The sequence below is a fragment of the Phaseolus vulgaris genome, chromosome 4 (assembly GCF_000499845.2).
Source record: "Phaseolus vulgaris cultivar G19833 chromosome 4, P. vulgaris v2.0, whole genome shotgun sequence".
Lineage (NCBI taxonomy): Eukaryota > Viridiplantae > Streptophyta > Magnoliopsida > Fabales > Fabaceae > Phaseolus > Phaseolus vulgaris.
This window is the reverse complement of record NC_023756.2, coordinates 135,704-154,410: the sequence shown is the minus strand read 5'-3', so window position 1 is coordinate 154,410 and position 18,707 is coordinate 135,704. Positions and strand designations below refer to the sequence as shown.

The window sequence follows — 18,707 nt, the reverse complement described above, 5'->3', positions numbered from 1 at the left end:
ATATGTATAGTTTAATAAGTTAAAATAAACAATAATTGATTTTAAATTTATGTGAAATAATATATAAAGAGTTTAATTAATAATTTATCTTGGGAGTGTGGTAGGAATGAATTTTTTAATATAATAAGTGTCCTCCGACAGACATAAGTCGTGTAGCTCGTGGGTTCCGATGTTTTGAAAAGATTATTTTAGCTTATCAACGTAAATGATAGATATTTTATTAAACAGTAAAAGACAGAAAATAAGCATAACCACCAAATAAAAACAGAATATAAAGTGCAATGAAATTGCACCCAAATTCATTTTATTTTCGTACAATAATTCTAATAATACAAACACTGATCTTTCAATCAGAACAAGAAACCCATCAGAATATAAGTCAAACGCAGATACAGCCACGTGGACCTTAATACAAAATCCTCGTCAAAAGTAAGGCCCGCGTGGAGGTGGAGGCCCATGAGGCCCGGGATGCCCATGGGGAGGACCAGGAGGTCCATGAGGCCCGGGAGGTCCATGTAGGCCAGGAGGCCCATAGGGCCCGCCAGGAGGTGCGTGAGGCCCGGGAGGATGGTGATGCACGGGTGGTGGTGGAGGATGAAATGGATCCGGTGGAGCATGATGATGCGGTGGTGGTGGAGGAGCAAAAGGACCGGGTGGCGGCGGTGGGCGGTGGATCGGAGGTGGCGGTGGCCCTGGCGGTCCTCGCAGCGGACCTGGTGGCCCCGGGGGTCCAGGATGAGGATGGGCGTGGTGGTGGTGGTGGTGAGTCATGGTTTCCGATGGAAAAAGGAGAGTGATTTGGTGAGGTTGTGAAGAATGTGAGAGAAAAGTTTTGAGTAAGAAATAAATAGGAAAAATAGCGTAGCATCTAGAAACTTTGACGCTATCCAAATTCACCACGTAACCTTCATTTTCTCATTACTATTCAAACTTTCTGCTTTAATTCTTAATTATTTATCTATTCTTCTCTGTTAAGGAACCGACCCAACCCAATGGACTCACCACAAACCACCGCCAAGCTCCGCCTCATGTGCAGCCACGGCGGCCACATACTCCCCCGTCCCGGCACCCACTCCCTCTTCTACGCCGGCGGCGACACCCGCATCCTCTCCATCCACCGCCACACCCTCGCCACCCTCTCCTCCTTCCGCTCCCACCTCTCCACACTCCTCTCTCTCAAATACCCCTTCACTCTCAAGTACCACCTCCCCCACCTCCCCCTCCACTCCCTCATCTCCCTCTCCTCCGACCAAGACCTCCACACCCTCGTCGACCACCACCGCCGCTCCTCTTCCCGCATCAGACTCTTCGTCTTCCCCACTTTCACCCCTCTTCTTCCCACACCCCCCTCCTCCTCCCATTCTCTTCCAAGGTATTCATTCCTTCCTATACAAAATCTCCACATCTTCTGCAACCAATCAATTATCCCTTAGCATCTTCACCAAGTTCCGTTTTTTTTTTTGGTTTCTTTCTCATGGATACTGTTGTGTTTTGTTTCAGTGATACCAGTGTTTCCAGCACCATGTTGCACCGGCAGAATATATGTTACCAGGACCCTGTGCTTTCTGCTTCGGAGGCAAAACTCGAGAGGCCAAATTTTCAGTTTGTGCAATCTGCTACGCACTTTTCACCTCTTCCTGCTCCCCTGAACTCATCACCGTCTTCCCACCATGTTTACCACCCACCTCCTCCTTCAAACCATCTGCTTTATCAAACCAATCTATACCTTGTGCCTGTTACTTTGCCTGTCACCGCCTCTACCCAAGCATCCATGAATCTAGATGTTTCATCTGCAAATTCACACCCCGAAACTGCAGCATTTGTTCACGTCCCTTGCAACCAAAACCAGGAACCACAAACCCATCAATCTCAATCTCAGAATATATCTATGGAATCTCCCGAGAGTGGAAATGGACTTGACAACAACCTTACACGTGATCAGATATACAAATCTCAGCCCCCACCTCCGGCATTGCCTTCTTAACACCAAACCATGACAAAAGCCACCGCAAAGTTGTTGTCTGAAGCTGCAGCAGACAGAAACATCACAGCCACAGTGATTTTGGTACAAGTTCCATCATCACTTTTTCAATTTTAGTTGTATATGACTTTTCTTTTAGCATGTCACTTTTAATATAGTTGTACATTGAATATAATTACACTAATTATAATATCTTAAACTTAATTATAATATCTTAAACTTTGCAAGTTATTAAGGAATAAATAGAAAAATAAATATATATAATATTTTATAAACTTTAATAACTCACCTGTCCCATAACACTGGTTCCTGGAAAGAAACTAGGTTCTTATAGAAAAGAAGATAGTTTGAAATGTCTGATGCATAATAATACCTAATAAATTAATACTTAACATATGAAAGTTTTTATAAAAAAAAAATATATTTTATAAACTTCAAATTATTTAGATTTTATTCATTTATGTATTAAAGGATTTATTTAAAGATATAATTTGTTCTTTATTTATATACTCATTCGGCATGATTGATACCTAATTATTAAAGAATAACTCGTGTATTATTTAGAAAACAATGTTTATATATAATTTCTAAAGTTGTTATGGTTTCCACAATTGAAATTTCACTTTAGAATAGATTTGATTCACACCAGCTGACTCCAACAAGGAGAAATAAATTATTTATTAGTATGAATTTAAAAATGTTATTTTACTGTGAATTTTATTAACTTTTTGTTTTAATTTTCTCTTTGAAACGCAAAGAAGTTAACCGGTACTTATAGGGCTTCACGAAAATACCAATAGAAGTGTTTGGATAAATAAAAAAATAGCATGTTTTAAAATGTTTGTTCTTATTTTTAAAAAAAAAATCTATTTATTATATGTTTTACGAAAAGAAAATTTATACTTTTGAAAAGGGGAAAAGATTAATTATCATGAACAAAAGTAATTGAATATTTCCGATGAATAAAGTAGTTGATTGCAAATCAAACCATAGTTAATAAAGTATGAAACTCAAGAGGGAATGATGATTTCATAAACAACATAAATAACTACTCAAAATATTTGAATATTATTGTTGAACAAGAAAATTAACATAAATTCTTTGATCGTAACCATTAAGATTAATCTAATTGAGATTATTTAGATCTTAACTGTTATTTCTATTCTCATATTAGAATATTATTTCTATTCTCATATTAGAAGCTTTGTTTGAAGAAAGTTTTTACTACTAAGTTATTTCTTTAAATCAAAATAGAACGCAAAATAGAAGGAGAAACAAAATTGTGAACAAATGAAAAGATAAAATAAATAAAATTGTGATACAATTATCAAATAAAAATTGTTAGTTTTTTGAAATCTGATTTTTGCAAAAAAAAAATGTTTTCAATACTTGTTGAGAATATTTATTTTCTATAATTGGAGTTCTTAATAATCTCTTCTTTGCTTAACTCTTTGCTTAATTCAAGATATAGAACATAAACATATCAAGAGTAAAGTTGGAATTAGTGAGATATTTAATACATCGATGTGAACACTTGCTTTGTTGATAAAACTTGCTAAATTTGATTGATGTTTATTTGATTAAGTTTGACACTAATAAAAATCTTAAAAAATCTTAAAAAATCTCATTGTTAGAATAAACTTGAGAGGCAACCTACATCTTTTATTGTTTTTCAATTATCTACTTTATTATTTTCCACAACAATTTCAACTCCCTTTTATTTTCATTGTTATTTGTAACTCTTTTGATTGCAAATAAATTTTGAATACTATCTTAACTAAATTTGCTATCGGATTCGTTGGAACGGTTTAGATCATCTCACTTAATCTATATTAGTACAGTCTAGCCCTGCGTTGTTAAACAAAATCATTTTAATTTGATTGTTAAACAACAACTATTAATTCCCGAGACAGAGCAAAATTCCATTGGCTGAGGGATGGACAGTAAAAAAATTGTCTATGCTATTGCAGCCAAGAAGTACAACAAACTGCACAAGCTGGAAGACTAAGTGGAGTCATCTCTTATACCCAAAAATAGGTACGTGCCAAATTGCAAGAATTATTTTGGTAACTTGTATAGTTCTAGTAGGGGTGATTGTGAGGAGGTGCTGCAAAATGTTAGTAATAGAATCAATACAGCAGATCATGTTAGTTTAACCAGGCCTTTTCAGGTGGAGGAGAAGGCCCCTGGCTCAGATGGGCTAAAGCTAACTTTCTACAAAATTTTCTGTCGTATTTGTGGGCAGGATTATTTTTCAGGCAGGTCGGAACTAGTTCGAAGGAGGTGCCCTGCCTAGTTGGTTGAATGAACTAACATTGTATTCATACCCAAGAAACAGAACCCCTCCTCTACGAAAGACTTGCTAACTATCTCTCTTTGCAACGTTATTCAAGATTGTCTCCAAAATTCTGGCTAATAGGATTAAACCTTAAAAGTGCATAGCTCCGGAGCAAGCTGCTTTTGTGGAATTTAGATTCATCACAGACATATGAAGTACAAGAGAAAAGGAAAGGTTGGAGAAGTAGCTCTAAAGCTTAACATGCATAAAACCTATGACCGTATGGAATGGGGATATATTAAAACTACTATGCAGAAGTTGGGGTTTTGTGAAAAGAGGATACATTGGATGGGCATGTGCATGCAATCTGTAAGGTTTTCGACACAGATTAATGCAGAAGGGGTCGGTCCAATGATTCCTGAGAAATGCCTTGGACAAGAGGATCCTCTCCCCTTACCTTTTTGTCCTAGGTTGCGACTGGTTTTCTGCGCTTATTAAGAAAGTTGAAGCTTGTGGGGATCTATACGGTATTCAAGTTTGTAACGGGGCACCCAGTATAACCCACTTATTGTTTGCAGATCATAGATTCATGTTTTTCAGAGCAAATGACATTGAAAAGGATATCCTAGCTTTGTATGAAAAGACAGTCCATCAACATGACAAAATCTCAGATTTTTACAATGCTAATCAATGCTATCTTTGGGAGTCTCCGAAAGTTTAGGTACAAGAAAGTGCTTTGAATTGTCATCCATGGTTGGGCGGAAAAAGGTAGCAAGAGTGTGGTAGAAAATAAACAACTGGAGAGGTAAACATCTATTGAAAGCAGGTGCAGAAACCCTTGCGAAATCTGTTGCCCAAGCGATGATGTGGAATTGATGCTTACTAATCCACACACTATGATGTGGAATCGATGCTTACTAATCCACACACTGATGTGGAATCTTACCCAACATTTGAAGGTAAGAAGCGAGTTTCTGCATTTGAACTGGTTTTCCAAGCAGGTATGAAGCAGAAATAAGCTACAATTGGTACAAACTAATTTGATGGAATGAATCTAACAAAAAAATCCCAGCACTCCAATGAACAGGGGTAAGAAAAAAAAAAACAGAAAACAGTGAAATTGCACGATTGGAAGAGAAGAAAAAGCTTCAATTCCCTAAGCAGCATTCTGAATTTCCTTTTTCCTTCAGCAAACACATAATCTACAGAGGCATAAACAATTGAAAACAACAGAGGAAAAGAAGTAAAGGAGATGAACAAAAGGCATACACATGGCGAATATCTACTGCGGAAGAGCTTGTTGCTCTTCAAGGTTCTTAATATGAGCCTTGAGAAGCAGTAGAAGATCTCTGGCAGGAGCCTGAAGGGTGGCGACGAGGGCGGAAGAAGGGCTCTTGAGAGCGCCCAAGAGAGTGGCATAAATCTCGGCGCGCGTGGGCAAAGTCTCGAGCTTCTTGAATTCGTCGGGGCCGTAAAACTTGCCTTCGAAAACGGCGCCGGTGAAGTCGTTGTCCTCGAGCTTCTTCTCCCTCTGGAAGTCCCGGTAGGGTTTGATGGCGGAAGGGATCTCCTCGGTGTGGACGAAGAGCCAGACATTCATGCCCTTCATGCAGGGTTTGAGCGTCTCCCAGGGGGTTCCCTCCAGGGCCTTGTACACCAGCGTGTTCTTCGCCACAATCAGCTTCGTGCTCTCGGGGAACGTCTTCCGAAGCTCCTGGAACTGCTTCACGGTGAAACCCTTGTAGTTTATGCCCGCCAGAAGGTAGCAGTTTTCCAGCTGTTCCCGCACCGTCTCCACAGTTGCCTCTTTCTTCGTGCGGGGAATTGCCGCCCGAATGCAGGGGTGGCGCGACGGCGGGCGCTGGGCCAGGCCGCGGGCGGGGACGCTGAATGGGTTGGTGGGCCGTGTCAGGAGTCGGTAGCGGGCTTGGGCCTTGGTGGAGGGAATGGCGAAGGTCATTGCAGCAGTGGGCGCGGATTCCATGGTGGCAATTCGAGAAACACAGCGAAATGTTTCTCACTCTCTTTGCCTTATCTTATCGCTTTCTTTCTCCACCTTTTCAGTTTCCATTTCGGGCCACCCGACCCGACGCTCTCCTCCAATCATCACTTGACACCTGGCAATGTTTTTTTTTTTTTCTGTCTCTTCCTTCTCCTTTCATCCAAAATATTTGGGATTTCACATGGTTATTTAAATATTAATTAATATATTATTTATGATTTTAATTAGATTCATTGATACACAGGGTCGTTTATTTACAGTTACAGCAGTTTGTGGAATATACTGTTACATCACTTTGTGAACATACATCAACACTAAATTATAACCAAAGGGTTGTCAATATATAATAACATTTATGAAATATATGAGATAACTTGGTGAAAGATTATCAACATGATCCAAGTATATTGTTTGAGAGAACATTCCTCAACGACTAATATGTATCTTTATGACTAATTAATCAAGATTTTGTAACTTTTATGACTAATAATCGAGATTCTTTGACATCTATTTGACATCTATAACTAATTGATCGAGGTTCCTTAACTTATACTAGAAAAAAGTAACATCATATCTCGATTTACTACTATACAATAGATTAGAATACTAAATTATAAGAGGATTGTAAATATATTAACACTAAATTATAGTATGTGGAGATTGTGAACATATTAACAGTTATGAAATACATTAGATCAAGTGCTACAAGATTATGAACACTAAAATGTAATGTGGCGAAGGTGAACGCATCATTAAGTGTTCTACTCCTTTTCTTTCTTCCCTCTAAAAATCTTGGTCCAATTTTGTATGACTTTCTTTTTCTTCTTAACAATGAAAGGACTGAGAGGACGAGGCCCTGGTGAAGCTCCTCCCTTCTGAAACCTATATACCCTCGAAGGTGTGGTGCTACCTTCAAACTTGTTGTTGCTCTTTCTTGATGGATACTTTTCTCTCTTCTTTGACCAATTCTCAATTTCTTCACTGTTAACTCTCTTTGGAACCATCTTTTCTTTCCCATACACTTCAAGTTTTCTCTCAGCAATCCTTCTTTTCATCACCATCTCCTTCTCATTCGCCTTCGCAGCTTCAACCCACGCCTTCGCAGCTTCAACTTTCTTGTCTGCAACTTCTTTTGCCTCCGCTGCATGCTTGCACAAATACTCGTATTCAAACTTCGATATCACAATCAAGGACCTACCCTTTGTTAAACTTCTCTCCCTCATCGCATTCTCGCTCATAATCTTCAGCTTCTCCAAGGCTAAAACTTCTGATGACTTCACTCTTCCCAGCTCCTGCATTGCACCTTCCAACTTTTCCTCACTCTCCTTTATCTCCCACAAGGCCCTTTTGATCTCTTCTTCTGTGCCTGTAACCTCTTCTTTTATAAGCTCTTTTTCCTTCTTTGCTGCTTCTGTTTCCGACCTCAGTTCATCAAGAGTCTGTGACAAGTTATTGACTACTGATTTGGCCTTTTCCTCAGCTGCTGTCACGGCTTCTAGCTTGGATTTCGCTCTCAACACCTTGTAACTTAAGTTTCTAACTTTTGTACCCATTTTTGATTCCCTGTTCTTCGAATGAAAAGCTTCTGCATTCACTTGCTTCAACTCGTTTCTTGTAACATCCATGGATGCCATGAAACTAAAACCTTGGTCTCTAATCAAAGCCAACTCTTTCTTTGCAGCCTCTATTTCTTTTTTTATAGTCTCCAACACGCCAATATCTCCTTTCGTATGCTCCATGCTTTCACCTCTTTCAACCCTTTTATTCACCAACTTCAATTCATTCTGCAAGATATCAATTTCAGACATTGTCGTGGCCAATTTCTTCTCAAGTTCTTTCGACTCCTCTATTTCCTTGATACCCTCTTTCAGCTTGTTCCTTGCATTTTCAAGAGCTTCGATGTCTCTCAATTCTTTCAGAGCGTCCATCCGGGCCAATTCCACCACCACCTGTTCTTCATTGGCTGCTTCAATCTCCATCATCAGTTTTTCTGCAACTCTTGAGCATGCCACCACGTTGGATCTCGATGCTTCAATTTCCTTCTCCGCTCGCAGTTTCTCTTCCCAAACCGAGGCCACCTCGAGCTTGAGCTGAAACAGTTCCCGTTTAGCATGTTCCAATTCTCTCATCACTCGTGAATGCTCGTTATCACTGTTATTCTTGCTTGGCTTTCTATACTTTTTCAGTGATGCCATTTCTCTCATCTGGGCTTTTGCCCTGTAGCTAGATTCCCCGATCATAGAGAAAAGATCTTTCACCGTTCTTTTAGCATTAGAAAGCTCGGTTTCTGCTTTGTCTTTCGCAGATTCCGCAGCCTGTTTGCTCTCTTTGTACATGGCAATATCCCTTCTTGCTCTGTGCAGTTCTTTTGCTTTTGAAGAGCTCTTCTGATAAAAACAATGCTGTTATCAAATGCTCTAAAAGGATACGCAGAGTATATATGTATGATAAGGTTATAGTTGCTAATGATGTGTGTTCGTTTGGTAAGGTTTTTCCACAAAAAAGCTTCTCACTTGTTGAGATAAAAAAATTTAGTAGAATGAATGCCATAAAAACTGCAGGCAGATGAAAATTAATGAGGACAAACCGTTGAGAATTCTTCTCTCAGCAAAGGACCATTAACGTCTGCAATCCCATTACCATACATGTTAACAGCAGCTTTAACCAAACCAGGCTTTGACTGAGCCATGCATATTCACATATATATATGCTATTCCTGTCTGGAACCACAACAAAAAATTCATTAGCTTCTGCTATGGTGTACTGTACCCTTTTAATTCACTTCTGGTTTGTTCCATAAAAATAGCGTGGCTTTGAATTAGAACTAGCAAAAGGGTAGAACAAAGTAGACGTAGAGCTTACAAGAAAACAGCAGAAAAGGGTTGAAATTGAAATGCCTTACCAGAAAGAAAGAGTGTGTTGTTTGAGAATTGTTTTAGCTGAGAAATGAAACATGTCACGAGAGAAAGAAGGTTTGTGGCTGAGAATTGTAAATAAGGTGAAAGGGTTGGTCCACATGTGGCTGCTATTGGACAGAACCACTGTTATTCCTTTGAGATTTTTCCCACACCTTCATGAAAATATAGTGTTAAGTTGTTCTCAAGTTTATTTTATTCCATTGGACCAATCACTCAAAATATCATTTTCATTCTTTGTCTGCATCTTTTGATGGAAACGATGTGAGCCACGTTCTTTTTTCTTTTTTTTTTTGATGATAAAAAGAGGAATTTGAAAGAGATGATTGGACGGTGAGGAGTTGCATGAGATGAAAATAGAAAAAAGATGTGCATGGGTGGTGAGAGAGAGGGAGGAGAAGCGAAAAGGGTGGGAATGAAGGTAAAAGAAGTACAAGTGTGGGAAGGGAGGAGAAGGGCGTGAGAGTGTGAGAATGGAGGTGGAGCGTTCGTCGCTGTGCAACTGCGTCGTGAACTTTCTTCTGGAAGAGAACTACCTCCTCACCGCCTTCGAGCTCCTCCACGAGCTCCTCGACGATGGCCGCCACGACCAGGCCATTCGGCTCCAGCAGTACTTCTCCGACCCCACCCGCTTCCCTCCCAACCACATCTCCCGCCTCAACTCCCTCCCCACCGCCGATCCCCAGACGCTCCTCCACCTCAAAAACCAATCCGACCACAAGCTTGCCATCACCGATTACGAACTCCGTTTGGCCAATGAAGACATCGTCAAACTCCAATCTCAATTGCACTCCCACACCCAACGCCTCAATCAACTATACGGTAGATAAGGACATTCATACTACAGGAACACCGACGCAACGAATACATATAATCGCAATAATTTATTTATATAATAAATTTGATGTTTTAAAAAATTAATGTATTTCAACTGTGTTAGAATTGTTAAAAATCCAACAAATATTTTTTGAATTGAACAATTCACCCATACGTGTCGGTGTCCGATACGGACACACAATTTAAGATGAGTGTTTGAGTTTCATAGCTCATGAACACGTCATTTAAGAGGAGTGTTCGAACTTCATAGCTCGTAGGACGGTGAAATGTCCAATTCAAGAAATATTGGTTGGATTTTTGACAATGATAGCATGGGTCTAACACAATCTTTAAAAAAAAATACATTAATTTTCTAAAAACTCAAATTTATTGTATGAATTTTTTTCATGATTATAAACATAAGAAACAAAAAATCATTTTGAATCAGCCATAAAAAATATTTTTCTATTAAAAAAACCTGAAACATACTTAATACACATAAATCGTATATAATTTATAATTATATAATATATAAATTTGTCTTTCTAAATTTGTCTTTCTATATCTTATTTTTGACATTATATGTATGTATCATGTTAATGTTTGTCCTATATAGTTTACGAGTGTTCCAATGCGTGTCTATACACCATTTCAGAGACGTGTCCATAGTATATGCATTTTTCCTATTTCTACTGTCTCTGAGTCTCTCTTCCCTTTGTCTCTTCCCACCGCAGCTCCGCAGTCGAACGGAGATTTTTACGAGGGAGAGATTGAGGAAGCAAAGGGAAAGCAGAACAATCACAGCAACAGTTCGTTGACTGCTTTGGGACCTCTGACGGACACTGAGCGTCGAGATCTTAACTGTGGTGTGAAGGAATATTTGCTTCTAGCTGGCTACCGTCTCACTGCCATGACATTCTATCAAGAGGTTCACTCTATTCATTCTTCACTTTCTATTCATTTTATCACTTCAACCAATTGCATTCACATCAAAACAAAATCAAATTATCCTCTCAACTTTCTCTAAACATTCTCTTACATCATCACTGTACTGTATCTCAAATTATCCCACGTGAAGAAGTTATGGAGAAATTCTTATATTGAAGTCTGTTTTAGTAGGAGAAACTCTTGCACGAAAGAAACAAATGTTTGCAATATTATTTAATTAGCGTGTAAAAATGTTTAATTTAGAATGCATGAATACTAAATTAAACTCTGACGGTTCCTGCAGGTTACTGACCAGAACTTGGACAATGGAAACAACACACGTGCTATAGTACCGCACGCCTTGCGTCATTATTATTATCACTATCTTTCATCAACTTCAGAGGTTGCCGAGGTGATTATTTAACTCACGAGCTAACTATGAAAAGTTGAGACACTTTTATTAAATGGTGTATTTGTATTGGACATTTGTACGGATACACGTATAAATACTACATTCGCATTATACTCGTAAGATATGAATTGGTAAAGTGTTAAATTCAAAAAACTTGTTGAATTTTTAACAAGTGTATGTGCTATACAGTGTTGTAGGCAAGTTGCTCATCAAATACTGTCTAAAGAAGTGCTGATAAATGGCTCAGTTGGTTGTTTATTATTTGACTTGTTGTCTTAGATTCACTTGGCTTCTTAATCTTACCATTGCTTTCAGTTTAGAAGTTTCATTTCTTTTTAATAAATGAAACTTCTTTGTATTCTGCAAGAATTTATGACTTCAGCTGATTTTTAATGGACCTTAGAAAATGATGGTAAATGTGAAAATCGAATGAGTCCTATGACATTGATTACAAAATGTATATCATTATTGTTTATGTTAAATCTCACGTGTAAATATCCAGGAAAAAGTTGGCCAAGGTCAAGAAAGTGACACACTGGTGAAAGCAAATGAGAGGCTGAATCAAGAAAATGAGAGCTTGTTGAAGGACAAAAATTTGGCATATGGTCAAATAGGAGCATTAACAAAATCCTTGGAGGCACTACAGAAAGATCTGAAAGACAAAGAGAACATGGTAGTTTCTGCTTACTTGTATGAGATACTGTCCAACATATAAGTGATGATATATTAACAACCATGGACTAGATTACAACTTAAAAGAGAAACAATTTTATACTGAAATAGAACAATTTTGAAGTTGTATTGGTTAAATCACAGTTGTAAACTAGTGCATTTCAATTAGCAGTTGTTAAAGTAACATTTCCCTATTTATATCATGAAAACTAATGTTAACTTTTAGGTGCAAGTTTTAAAGCAGTCCTTGGAGAATCAAAGAAAAGATCTCCATGCTAGCAGAATTGAGATCAGTAAGCTGAAAATGAATATTGAACGATCTGGTTCTGGAAATCATGTGGTTGTTGGTGATGTTGACAAATTTCAACTTGAGTCTTCAGATAATCACAACGAAGAAAATAAGAAATTGCGAATGGAAGTTGAATGGTTGAAGGAAAAGAACAGAGGAGTTCCTGAACCTGGAAAATCTGCTGCCTCTGAAAATGAAACTTTACAGATAGAAGACAAAGAGATACAGTTTCATGAGGACCAAGGTGCAATGTATTACCCTGTTGATGGAGATTTGGATGTCATAGGCAATGAAGATGCTCAATCAACAACTTCTCGAACTGTGAGCAAATATACTGATAAACACGAAGATGAACCGAATGCATTATTCAATCCTGCAAATGCAAATAACGTTTTTGAAAATATTGAAAATGTCTCTGAACAAAGTGTTAGCAAGCAAGAAGGGGATAGCGGGCTAAGTGCAAAAACAAATAGTGCAAATGATGAAGCAATATCTGAGAAGATGGCAAGTCCATTACACCTTTTTTCTTTAGAATGTTTAAAAATCATTACCTTTTCGGTTCTAGTTCTCTAGCTTCAATTTATTCTTCTTAATCACGATTATTTTGGCTGAACTATTATCAGAAAGTGTTTTTTCTTTGTTTAGTTTCTTACATATGTTTATTATGGTTTGACAGGGATTAGGAACCATTCAGATACTTGCAGAAGCTTTGCCTAAAATTGTTCCTTATGTATTGATCAATCATCGTGAGGTGGCTACTCACTTTCTTTTATTTACACTTATGCAATTTACAACATATGTTGCATTAGTGTTGTTTGGTTGCAGGAACTTCTTCCCTTAATGATGTGTGCAATTGAGCACCACCCAGATAGCAGGACCCGGGATTCTCTCACCCATACATTATTCAACTTGATCAAGCGCCCTGATGAACTGCAAAGACGAATAATAATGGATGTAAGTTATATTTGGTTGCTTATGTTAGTTTAAAGATTTTTTGGTTCAATGCAACTTTTTCGTAATTTCAGGCATGTGTCAGACTTGCAAAGAATGTTGGAGAGATGAGAACAGAAACAGAATTGCTTCCTCAATGTTGGGAACAAGTATGTGTTTTCACTTTTATTTGTCATTTTGAGCTATAAACCAGGTTTTCAGGGTTGTTTCTGTTATGGATTTTAGATCAATCACATGTACGAGGAACGTAGACTGCTTGTTGCTCAATCATGTGGCGACCTTGCAGAATTTGTGCGGCCTGAGATTCGGGATTCTCTTATTTTATCCATTGTGCAGCAACTCATAGAAGATGCTGCCATTATTGTTCGAGAGGCTGCAGCTCATAATTTGGCTATGCTGCTTCCACTTTTTCAAAACATTGATAAATATTCCAAGGTCAGCCTCACTATATATGCTTCGAGGCAATCATGGAGAAGATTTCTGACTTTATAAAGAATTGACTGCAATGTAAGCTCTGCAACAGGTTGACGGACCGTATAGGAAAGGGAGCATTTTACCCTTACCATTCAAAATGTGACAACTTAAATAAAAACAACAGAGACAAAGATTTGGTCTAATTCTTTGTTTTATTTGTTGTTAGGTGGAGGAGTTGATGTTCCAATTGATTTGTGATCCATCAGGAGTGGTGGTGGAAACTACTCTCAAGGAATTGGTTCTTGCAGTTATAAAGTGGGGAAACAAATTAGACCATGTTTTGAGAGTTTCATTCTCACATATTTTGAATTGTGCTCAGGTCTTTGTTTTCCCATTTGCCTTCAGTTGTTCCTCCTGACTGAGAACTTAATCCTTGTTGGCAATTATTTCTGAGTTGAATTTCCTCCCCTACATTACAGCATTGTCCACCTCTTTCTGTAATTAAAGGGAGTATAGAGTCTCATCTGCGTGAGTTGGGTGAAAGAGAGCGTTGGAATATAGATGTTCTATTGAGAATGATAGAGGAATCGCTTCCTTTTGTGCATCAGAAAGCAATTGAGACGTGTCCTTTCTTGTCCACAGTAGAATCTACGCAAGTTGTATTTTCTACCACACTGCTTGAGCTGTATTCAAGGTAAGCTTGGCACGAAACGTTCACTTTGAAATAATAACATCAGCACTAGAGTTATATGTTTCTCTCATTGTATTGAATAAGCATTGTAGCCATGCATATGTAGAAACACAAATGCTTGAATGCAGTACCAAAACGGTGTTTTTTTTTATAAAAACTTTCATGTTAGGTATCACTGTGCAACTTAACATCTCAGCTAGACTGACAAAACGGTGTTTAACCTTGAGTGGTTTCCACTTTTGCTAGGGGCCATGTTGAATGGGAGGCCTTTGAATGGATGCATCTTGAGTGCTTTCCCAAATTGATACAGCTGGCGTGCTTGTTACCATGCAAAGAGGATAATCTTAGGAGCCGAATTTCAAAGGTGACTTGTTCATAATTTCTGGTCTTTTTTTTACTTTTTTTGTATGTTCTGTAGCATAAGCAACTGAGTAATTTCTGATCCAAATTGTTTGATTGCAGTTTCTGTTATCTGTTTCTCAAAGGTTTGGGGATTCCTATGTGACATGCATCATGCTACCTGTATTTTTGACAGCAGTGGGAGATGATGCTGATTTGACATTTTTTCCTACTCCCATTCAGTCAAAAATTAAAGGTAATGATTCTTCAATTTTTCCCTGAAATTTTGCGTAACTGGTTAGTTTTAACCATTCACTTCTAGGTTTGAGACCAAGGTCTACTGTTGCGGAGAAGCTCTCAACATTTTGTGTCCTACCACTTCTGTTGGCTGGTATTTTGAGTGGAAAGCGTAATCAATTAGAAGATTACTTAAAAAAGTTGCTTGTAGAAGACAATATGAAGGAGAATCAGCCAACAAAGCACACTTCTGAGATCATTAATGCTGTCCGCTTCATTTGGTTTGTATATCACACCTCTTCTGTATTTATCATTTCAAAATTGATAGTAGTATTTGAGTCATTAGCTTTCTTATAATGCAGCATATATGAAGAAAATCAGGGTATGGTATTTAATATACTGTGGGAAATGGTTGTTAGCTCTAGCGTGAACATGAAAATCAGTGCTGCCAAGCTTCTAAAAGCTATGGTAAGCTTAATGTTCTTCTATTTTAGTTTCTTGTAGTTAGATCTCATAAACGCCAAAATTGACACGACACTGAGTTCTTCAATGATAGGTGCCATATATTGATGCAAAACTTGCTTCAACTCATGCTTTGCCTGCCCTTGTTACACTTGGATCTGACCAAAACCTCGATGTTAAGTGTGCCAGCATTGATGCATTTGGTGGTGTGGCTCAACGCTTTAAAAATGACATGGTATATGTTGCTAGCTGAAAAGTTGGTGCTGCTACACATTTCAAATTCCTGACCAGGGATGATATCTTGCAGATAGTTGACAAGATACGTGTTCAAATGGGTGCTTTTCTTGAAGATGGATCCCACGAAGCTACTGTTTGTGCCGTTCGTGCGTTGGTGGTTGCAGTACCAAATACTACAGAAACACTTAGAGATTATATCCTTAACTTTTTTTTTGTGTGGAAAGGAAATGTTCAGAAATGTGCCTAGTTTGCTGACAAAATCTCTCAATTTTAGTCATTTGCATTTTCTGTTCTTAAATTGTGTCGTTTGTTTCTTAACCTTGATGTACATCTTTTATCCAAGATTTCTCAACTTACAGGCATTCCCCCTACTGCTTCAAGTGATTTGACACGTCGCAGGGAAAGAGCCAATGTATTTTGTGAGGCAATTCGTGCTCTGGATGCTACAGGTTTGCTCAACTAAAGAACTCTTGTCTTTCCACACCCTTGTCAAGATATTTTTCTGGTAATCCATGCAAGGGGTAAAAATTCTATTATTATCACTTGGGTGTAGCCTCAACAAGGTTTCTTTGAAATCTTTGGCAATCAAATTTCACTAATTCTCTTGGATACTTCTGTTGGAACTTAGAGTATGTTCAGAAAAAGATTAATTTTAGAAACTTCAGCCATATGTATGTGAAAATTTTTGAACTTTTCTTTAACTTTTTATGATTCTGAAAATTTTGTGACTTGTAATTATTTTCCTACATCTTCTGGTTAGCAAAATGAGTTTGTGATCAATAGAAGAGCCTCCATGTTCTGAAGAATACAGTATTAACTTTACTTCTAATCTTTTAAAAGGCTGATGCTGCAAATTATGAGCATAACATTTTTCTCAGATATAATAATACTTGGGATCCCATCCTATCACATTTCGTTCTTATTCAGAAAGTATTACTAATTCTGTGTTCATGTTGCAGATCTTTCTGCAAGCAGTGTTCGTGACTTTCTCCTTCCTGCTACACACAACCTTTTAAAAGATTTGGATGCACTGGATCCAGCTCATAAAGAAGCCCTTGAAATTATCATGAAGGAAAGATCAGGGGCAAGTTTTGGAGGGTCAAGTTTAGGAGGGGCAAGTTTTGGAGGAGCAAGTTTTGGAGGTGCAAGCAAGTCGATGGGTTCTCATCTTAGCCTTGCATCATCAGTGAGCAACTTCTTTGGTGGTGATAGTGGCTTGCTTGGAAAGAGAATCAGCACAGAAGAGAGAGTTGTGTCCCCCAAGGCTGCTGCTGCTGCTGCCCCAACATCACAACCACAAGTAGAGGACACCAGATTAAGGCGCATCATGCTCGGACATTTCAGTGAAATACTTAGGACCAAGGGAAAACCTCAAGAGGATTCTCACAACCAATAAGAAAATGCATTTTTGTCTTGTAATTACATCATCCAATTTTGTGTTGCCAGAACATTTTTCATGATCAGAGTTGGAAATGTCAATAAAATCTGGGTTTTTGCTTTTACTTTTTACAGTTTTGTTATTTTTTTAGTTGGATATACTGTAAATTACTATCGGATATTATCTAAAAAGTATCACTAGATAAGTAAATTCTATCAAGTTAATGTAACACTGAACCAAATGAATGGTTAGATTTCAGAACAAATTTGGTTTGAAAAATGTAAAATCCAATGAGTATATTAACCTTCTAATCTTTTAACTCAAAGATGAACACAATTACACAGACATACATATAAGGCTTTAATAATAAATTTTGAGTACAAAAATTGGTTTGACTGATTTTTTCGCTCGAAATGAATGTTAGAAACTTCATCACACCTTTTGGACATATTCCTATAGTTGTCATGCAAACATCTTTAGTTAAATGTTTTATATTGACCTATAAGTTGAATATTCTAAGTCAGGTTTATCAATTGGGTATCCATAGAATGGACCATTAAGAATATATGCTGACAAGTATTTATATGGTAAGCCTCTTCAAATACATCTGTGTTTTAACTTTCTATAACTCTCAACTGGGTATATCTTGAAAAAGAAAAATAGTGATCATGTGAAAATAAAACTAGTATTTTCTGACACAATCCACTGCAAACGCCCATTAGAAACATTATGCTTGTAATTTTATTGGTGTCCGTGTGTTCATATATCTGTTTTGTCTACTGAATTGCATATCAGAAGTAGGATATATACGTGAAACAAAAGCACAGTCCCACATATATATATATATATATATATATATATATGTATATATATATATAAAAAAAACACCATGTTATATATCAGTACGTGGCTATTAATTTTAAGCAACAACAGTTATATTGATTGATACAACCATATTCATAAAACATTACAATACCCCATTAAGGTAATGAAAAGCATAGACATATACTTTTGTAATATACATTCTTTTTTGCCTTAGATAACTACACTGGAAGTATTAACCAATGCTGCATAAAAAACAGTGGGAGATAGATTATATTATATCACAAGGGTAGGGTGTATATATATATATATATATATATATAGTATTGTTGCAGTGATTGATTATGGTGATGGTGCATGTGATGTTATGTTATGCCCCGTCTTTGAGATTCCTATAGGTTGGAAAGGGCACTTGGCCTGACTCAATACGCCTGATGTCCTCCACAAGGAGATCATAGTGCCTCTTAACTTCCTCTGGAGTTTTGCCACCAACAGCCATTGCAATGTTGCACCAACGGTTGGGGGTGTCCTTGTCATGAACTGCTAGAGCTCTTTCAAACGCTTTGTTCTCCTCAGCTGTCCATCTGCTAGAGAAACAAGAAGAAGACATTGAATAATTAATTCAGACTAAAAGCAGAACAAGTAATGCAGATGATGAGAAATCTTTGAATTGAATATGGTGCCACTTCCTTCTCCTTTTATAACCACAACTGATCATGAATCATGTACAATAGAGGAGGGACCAACAATGTGACTATCCATGAGCATATTTGGGAATCAGTATCTTCAACATTCACTCCAATGAATTCAATATCATCACAAAACATACGTTACCAAATTAAATCTTGTGCAAAACTATTTCACAAGTTCTGACAGATTGATGA

General features: G+C 37.6%; 5 protein-coding genes across 8 annotated transcripts; 2 read left to right on the top strand and 3 right to left on the bottom strand.

Annotated features, from left to right (window-relative positions):
- Nucleotides 1-110: 110 nt before the first annotated feature.
- Nucleotides 111-6,270, top strand: LOC137836646 (RAF-like serine/threonine-protein kinase PRAF). 2 transcript variants are annotated; one of them, XR_011085324.1, is made up of 4 exons: nt 111-1,372; nt 1,501-2,065; nt 3,952-4,018; nt 4,227-6,270. XR_011085324.1 is itself a non-coding variant. In XM_068645319.1 (2 exons), exons 1-2 carry the CDS (start codon nt 993-995, stop codon nt 1,982-1,984), a joined length of 864 nt encoding a protein of 287 aa, XP_068501420.1. In that variant the 5' UTR covers nt 111-992; the 3' UTR covers nt 1,985-2,191. The 2 variants fall into 2 exon arrangements, 1 of the variants encoding a protein (XP_068501420.1); XM_068645319.1 differs by lacking the exons at nt 3,952-4,018; nt 4,227-6,270 and having other exon boundaries at nt 1,501-2,191.
- LOC137836647 (large ribosomal subunit protein uL10c-like) lies at nt 5,380-6,243 on the bottom strand. Its single transcript, XM_068645320.1, has one exon. The coding sequence runs from the start codon at nt 6,241-6,243 to the stop codon at nt 5,542-5,544; it is 702 nt and encodes a 233-aa protein (XP_068501421.1). The 3' UTR covers nt 5,380-5,541.
- Nucleotides 6,271-6,883: 613 nt separating the features above from the next.
- LOC137836643 (protein PLASTID MOVEMENT IMPAIRED 2-like) lies at nt 6,884-9,985 on the bottom strand. Of its 2 annotated transcripts, none has more exons than XM_068645313.1 (3): nt 9,164-9,985; nt 8,849-8,981; nt 6,884-8,648 (listed from the first exon to the last, which is right to left on the bottom strand). In XM_068645313.1, the coding sequence occupies exons 2-3, from the start codon at nt 8,948-8,950 to the stop codon at nt 7,023-7,025; spliced, it is 1,728 nt and encodes a 575-aa protein (XP_068501414.1). In that variant the 5' UTR covers nt 8,951-8,981; nt 9,164-9,985; the 3' UTR covers nt 6,884-7,022. The 2 variants fall into 2 exon arrangements, with proteins under 2 accessions (XP_068501414.1, XP_068501415.1); XM_068645314.1 differs by having other exon boundaries at nt 9,124-9,977.
- Nucleotides 9,637-17,125, top strand: LOC137836641 (uncharacterized). 2 transcript variants are annotated; one of them, XM_068645312.1, is made up of 20 exons: nt 9,650-9,998; nt 10,727-10,920; nt 11,224-11,331; nt 11,834-12,004; nt 12,230-12,296; nt 12,384-12,796; nt 12,969-13,043; nt 13,118-13,246; nt 13,318-13,392; nt 13,469-13,678; nt 13,884-14,036; nt 14,137-14,351; nt 14,595-14,712; nt 14,811-14,943; nt 15,010-15,205; nt 15,287-15,392; nt 15,481-15,621; nt 15,694-15,817; nt 15,953-16,072; nt 16,583-17,125. In XM_068645312.1, exons 1-20 carry the CDS (start codon nt 9,650-9,652, stop codon nt 17,017-17,019), a joined length of 3,534 nt encoding a protein of 1,177 aa, XP_068501413.1. In that variant the 3' UTR covers nt 17,020-17,125. The 2 variants fall into 2 exon arrangements, with proteins under 2 accessions (XP_068501412.1, XP_068501413.1); XM_068645311.1 differs by having other exon boundaries at nt 9,637-9,998; nt 12,230-12,796.
- Nucleotides 17,126-17,881: 756 nt separating this feature from the next.
- LOC137836640 (transcription factor RADIALIS-like) lies at nt 17,882-18,499 on the bottom strand. The gene has a single exon (XM_068645310.1). It carries the CDS (start codon nt 18,431-18,433, stop codon nt 18,194-18,196), a length of 240 nt encoding a protein of 79 aa, XP_068501411.1. The 5' UTR covers nt 18,434-18,499; the 3' UTR covers nt 17,882-18,193.
- Nucleotides 18,500-18,707: the final 208 nt, after the last annotated feature.

Coding starts and splice junctions, on each gene's coding strand:
- LOC137836646 (XM_068645319.1), top strand. CDS start 993: ATGGACTCACCACAAACCACCGCCAAGCTCCGCCTCATGTGCAGCCAC. Junction 1,373..1,500: donor TCCTCCCATTCTCTTCCAAG/GTATTCATTCCT, acceptor GTTTTGTTTCAG/TGATACCAGTGTTTCCAGCA.
- LOC137836647 (XM_068645320.1), bottom strand. CDS start 6,243: ATGGAATCCGCGCCCACTGCTGCAATGACCTTCGCCATTCCCTCCACC.
- LOC137836643 (XM_068645313.1), bottom strand. CDS start 8,950: ATGGCTCAGTCAAAGCCTGGTTTGGTTAAAGCTGCTGTTAACATGTAT. Junction 8,649..8,848: donor TGAGAGAAGAATTCTCAACG/GTTTGTCCTCAT, acceptor TGTTTTTATCAG/AAGAGCTCTTCAAAAGCAAA.
- LOC137836641 (XM_068645311.1), top strand. CDS start 9,650: ATGGAGGTGGAGCGTTCGTCGCTGTGCAACTGCGTCGTGAACTTTCTT. Junction 12,005..12,229: donor TGAAAGACAAAGAGAACATG/GTAGTTTCTGCT, acceptor GTTAACTTTTAG/GTGCAAGTTTTAAAGCAGTC. Junction 15,206..15,286: donor AATGCTGTCCGCTTCATTTG/GTTTGTATATCA, acceptor CTTATAATGCAG/CATATATGAAGAAAATCAGG.
- LOC137836640 (XM_068645310.1), bottom strand. CDS start 18,433: ATGTCTTCTTCTTGTTTCTCTAGCAGATGGACAGCTGAGGAGAACAAA.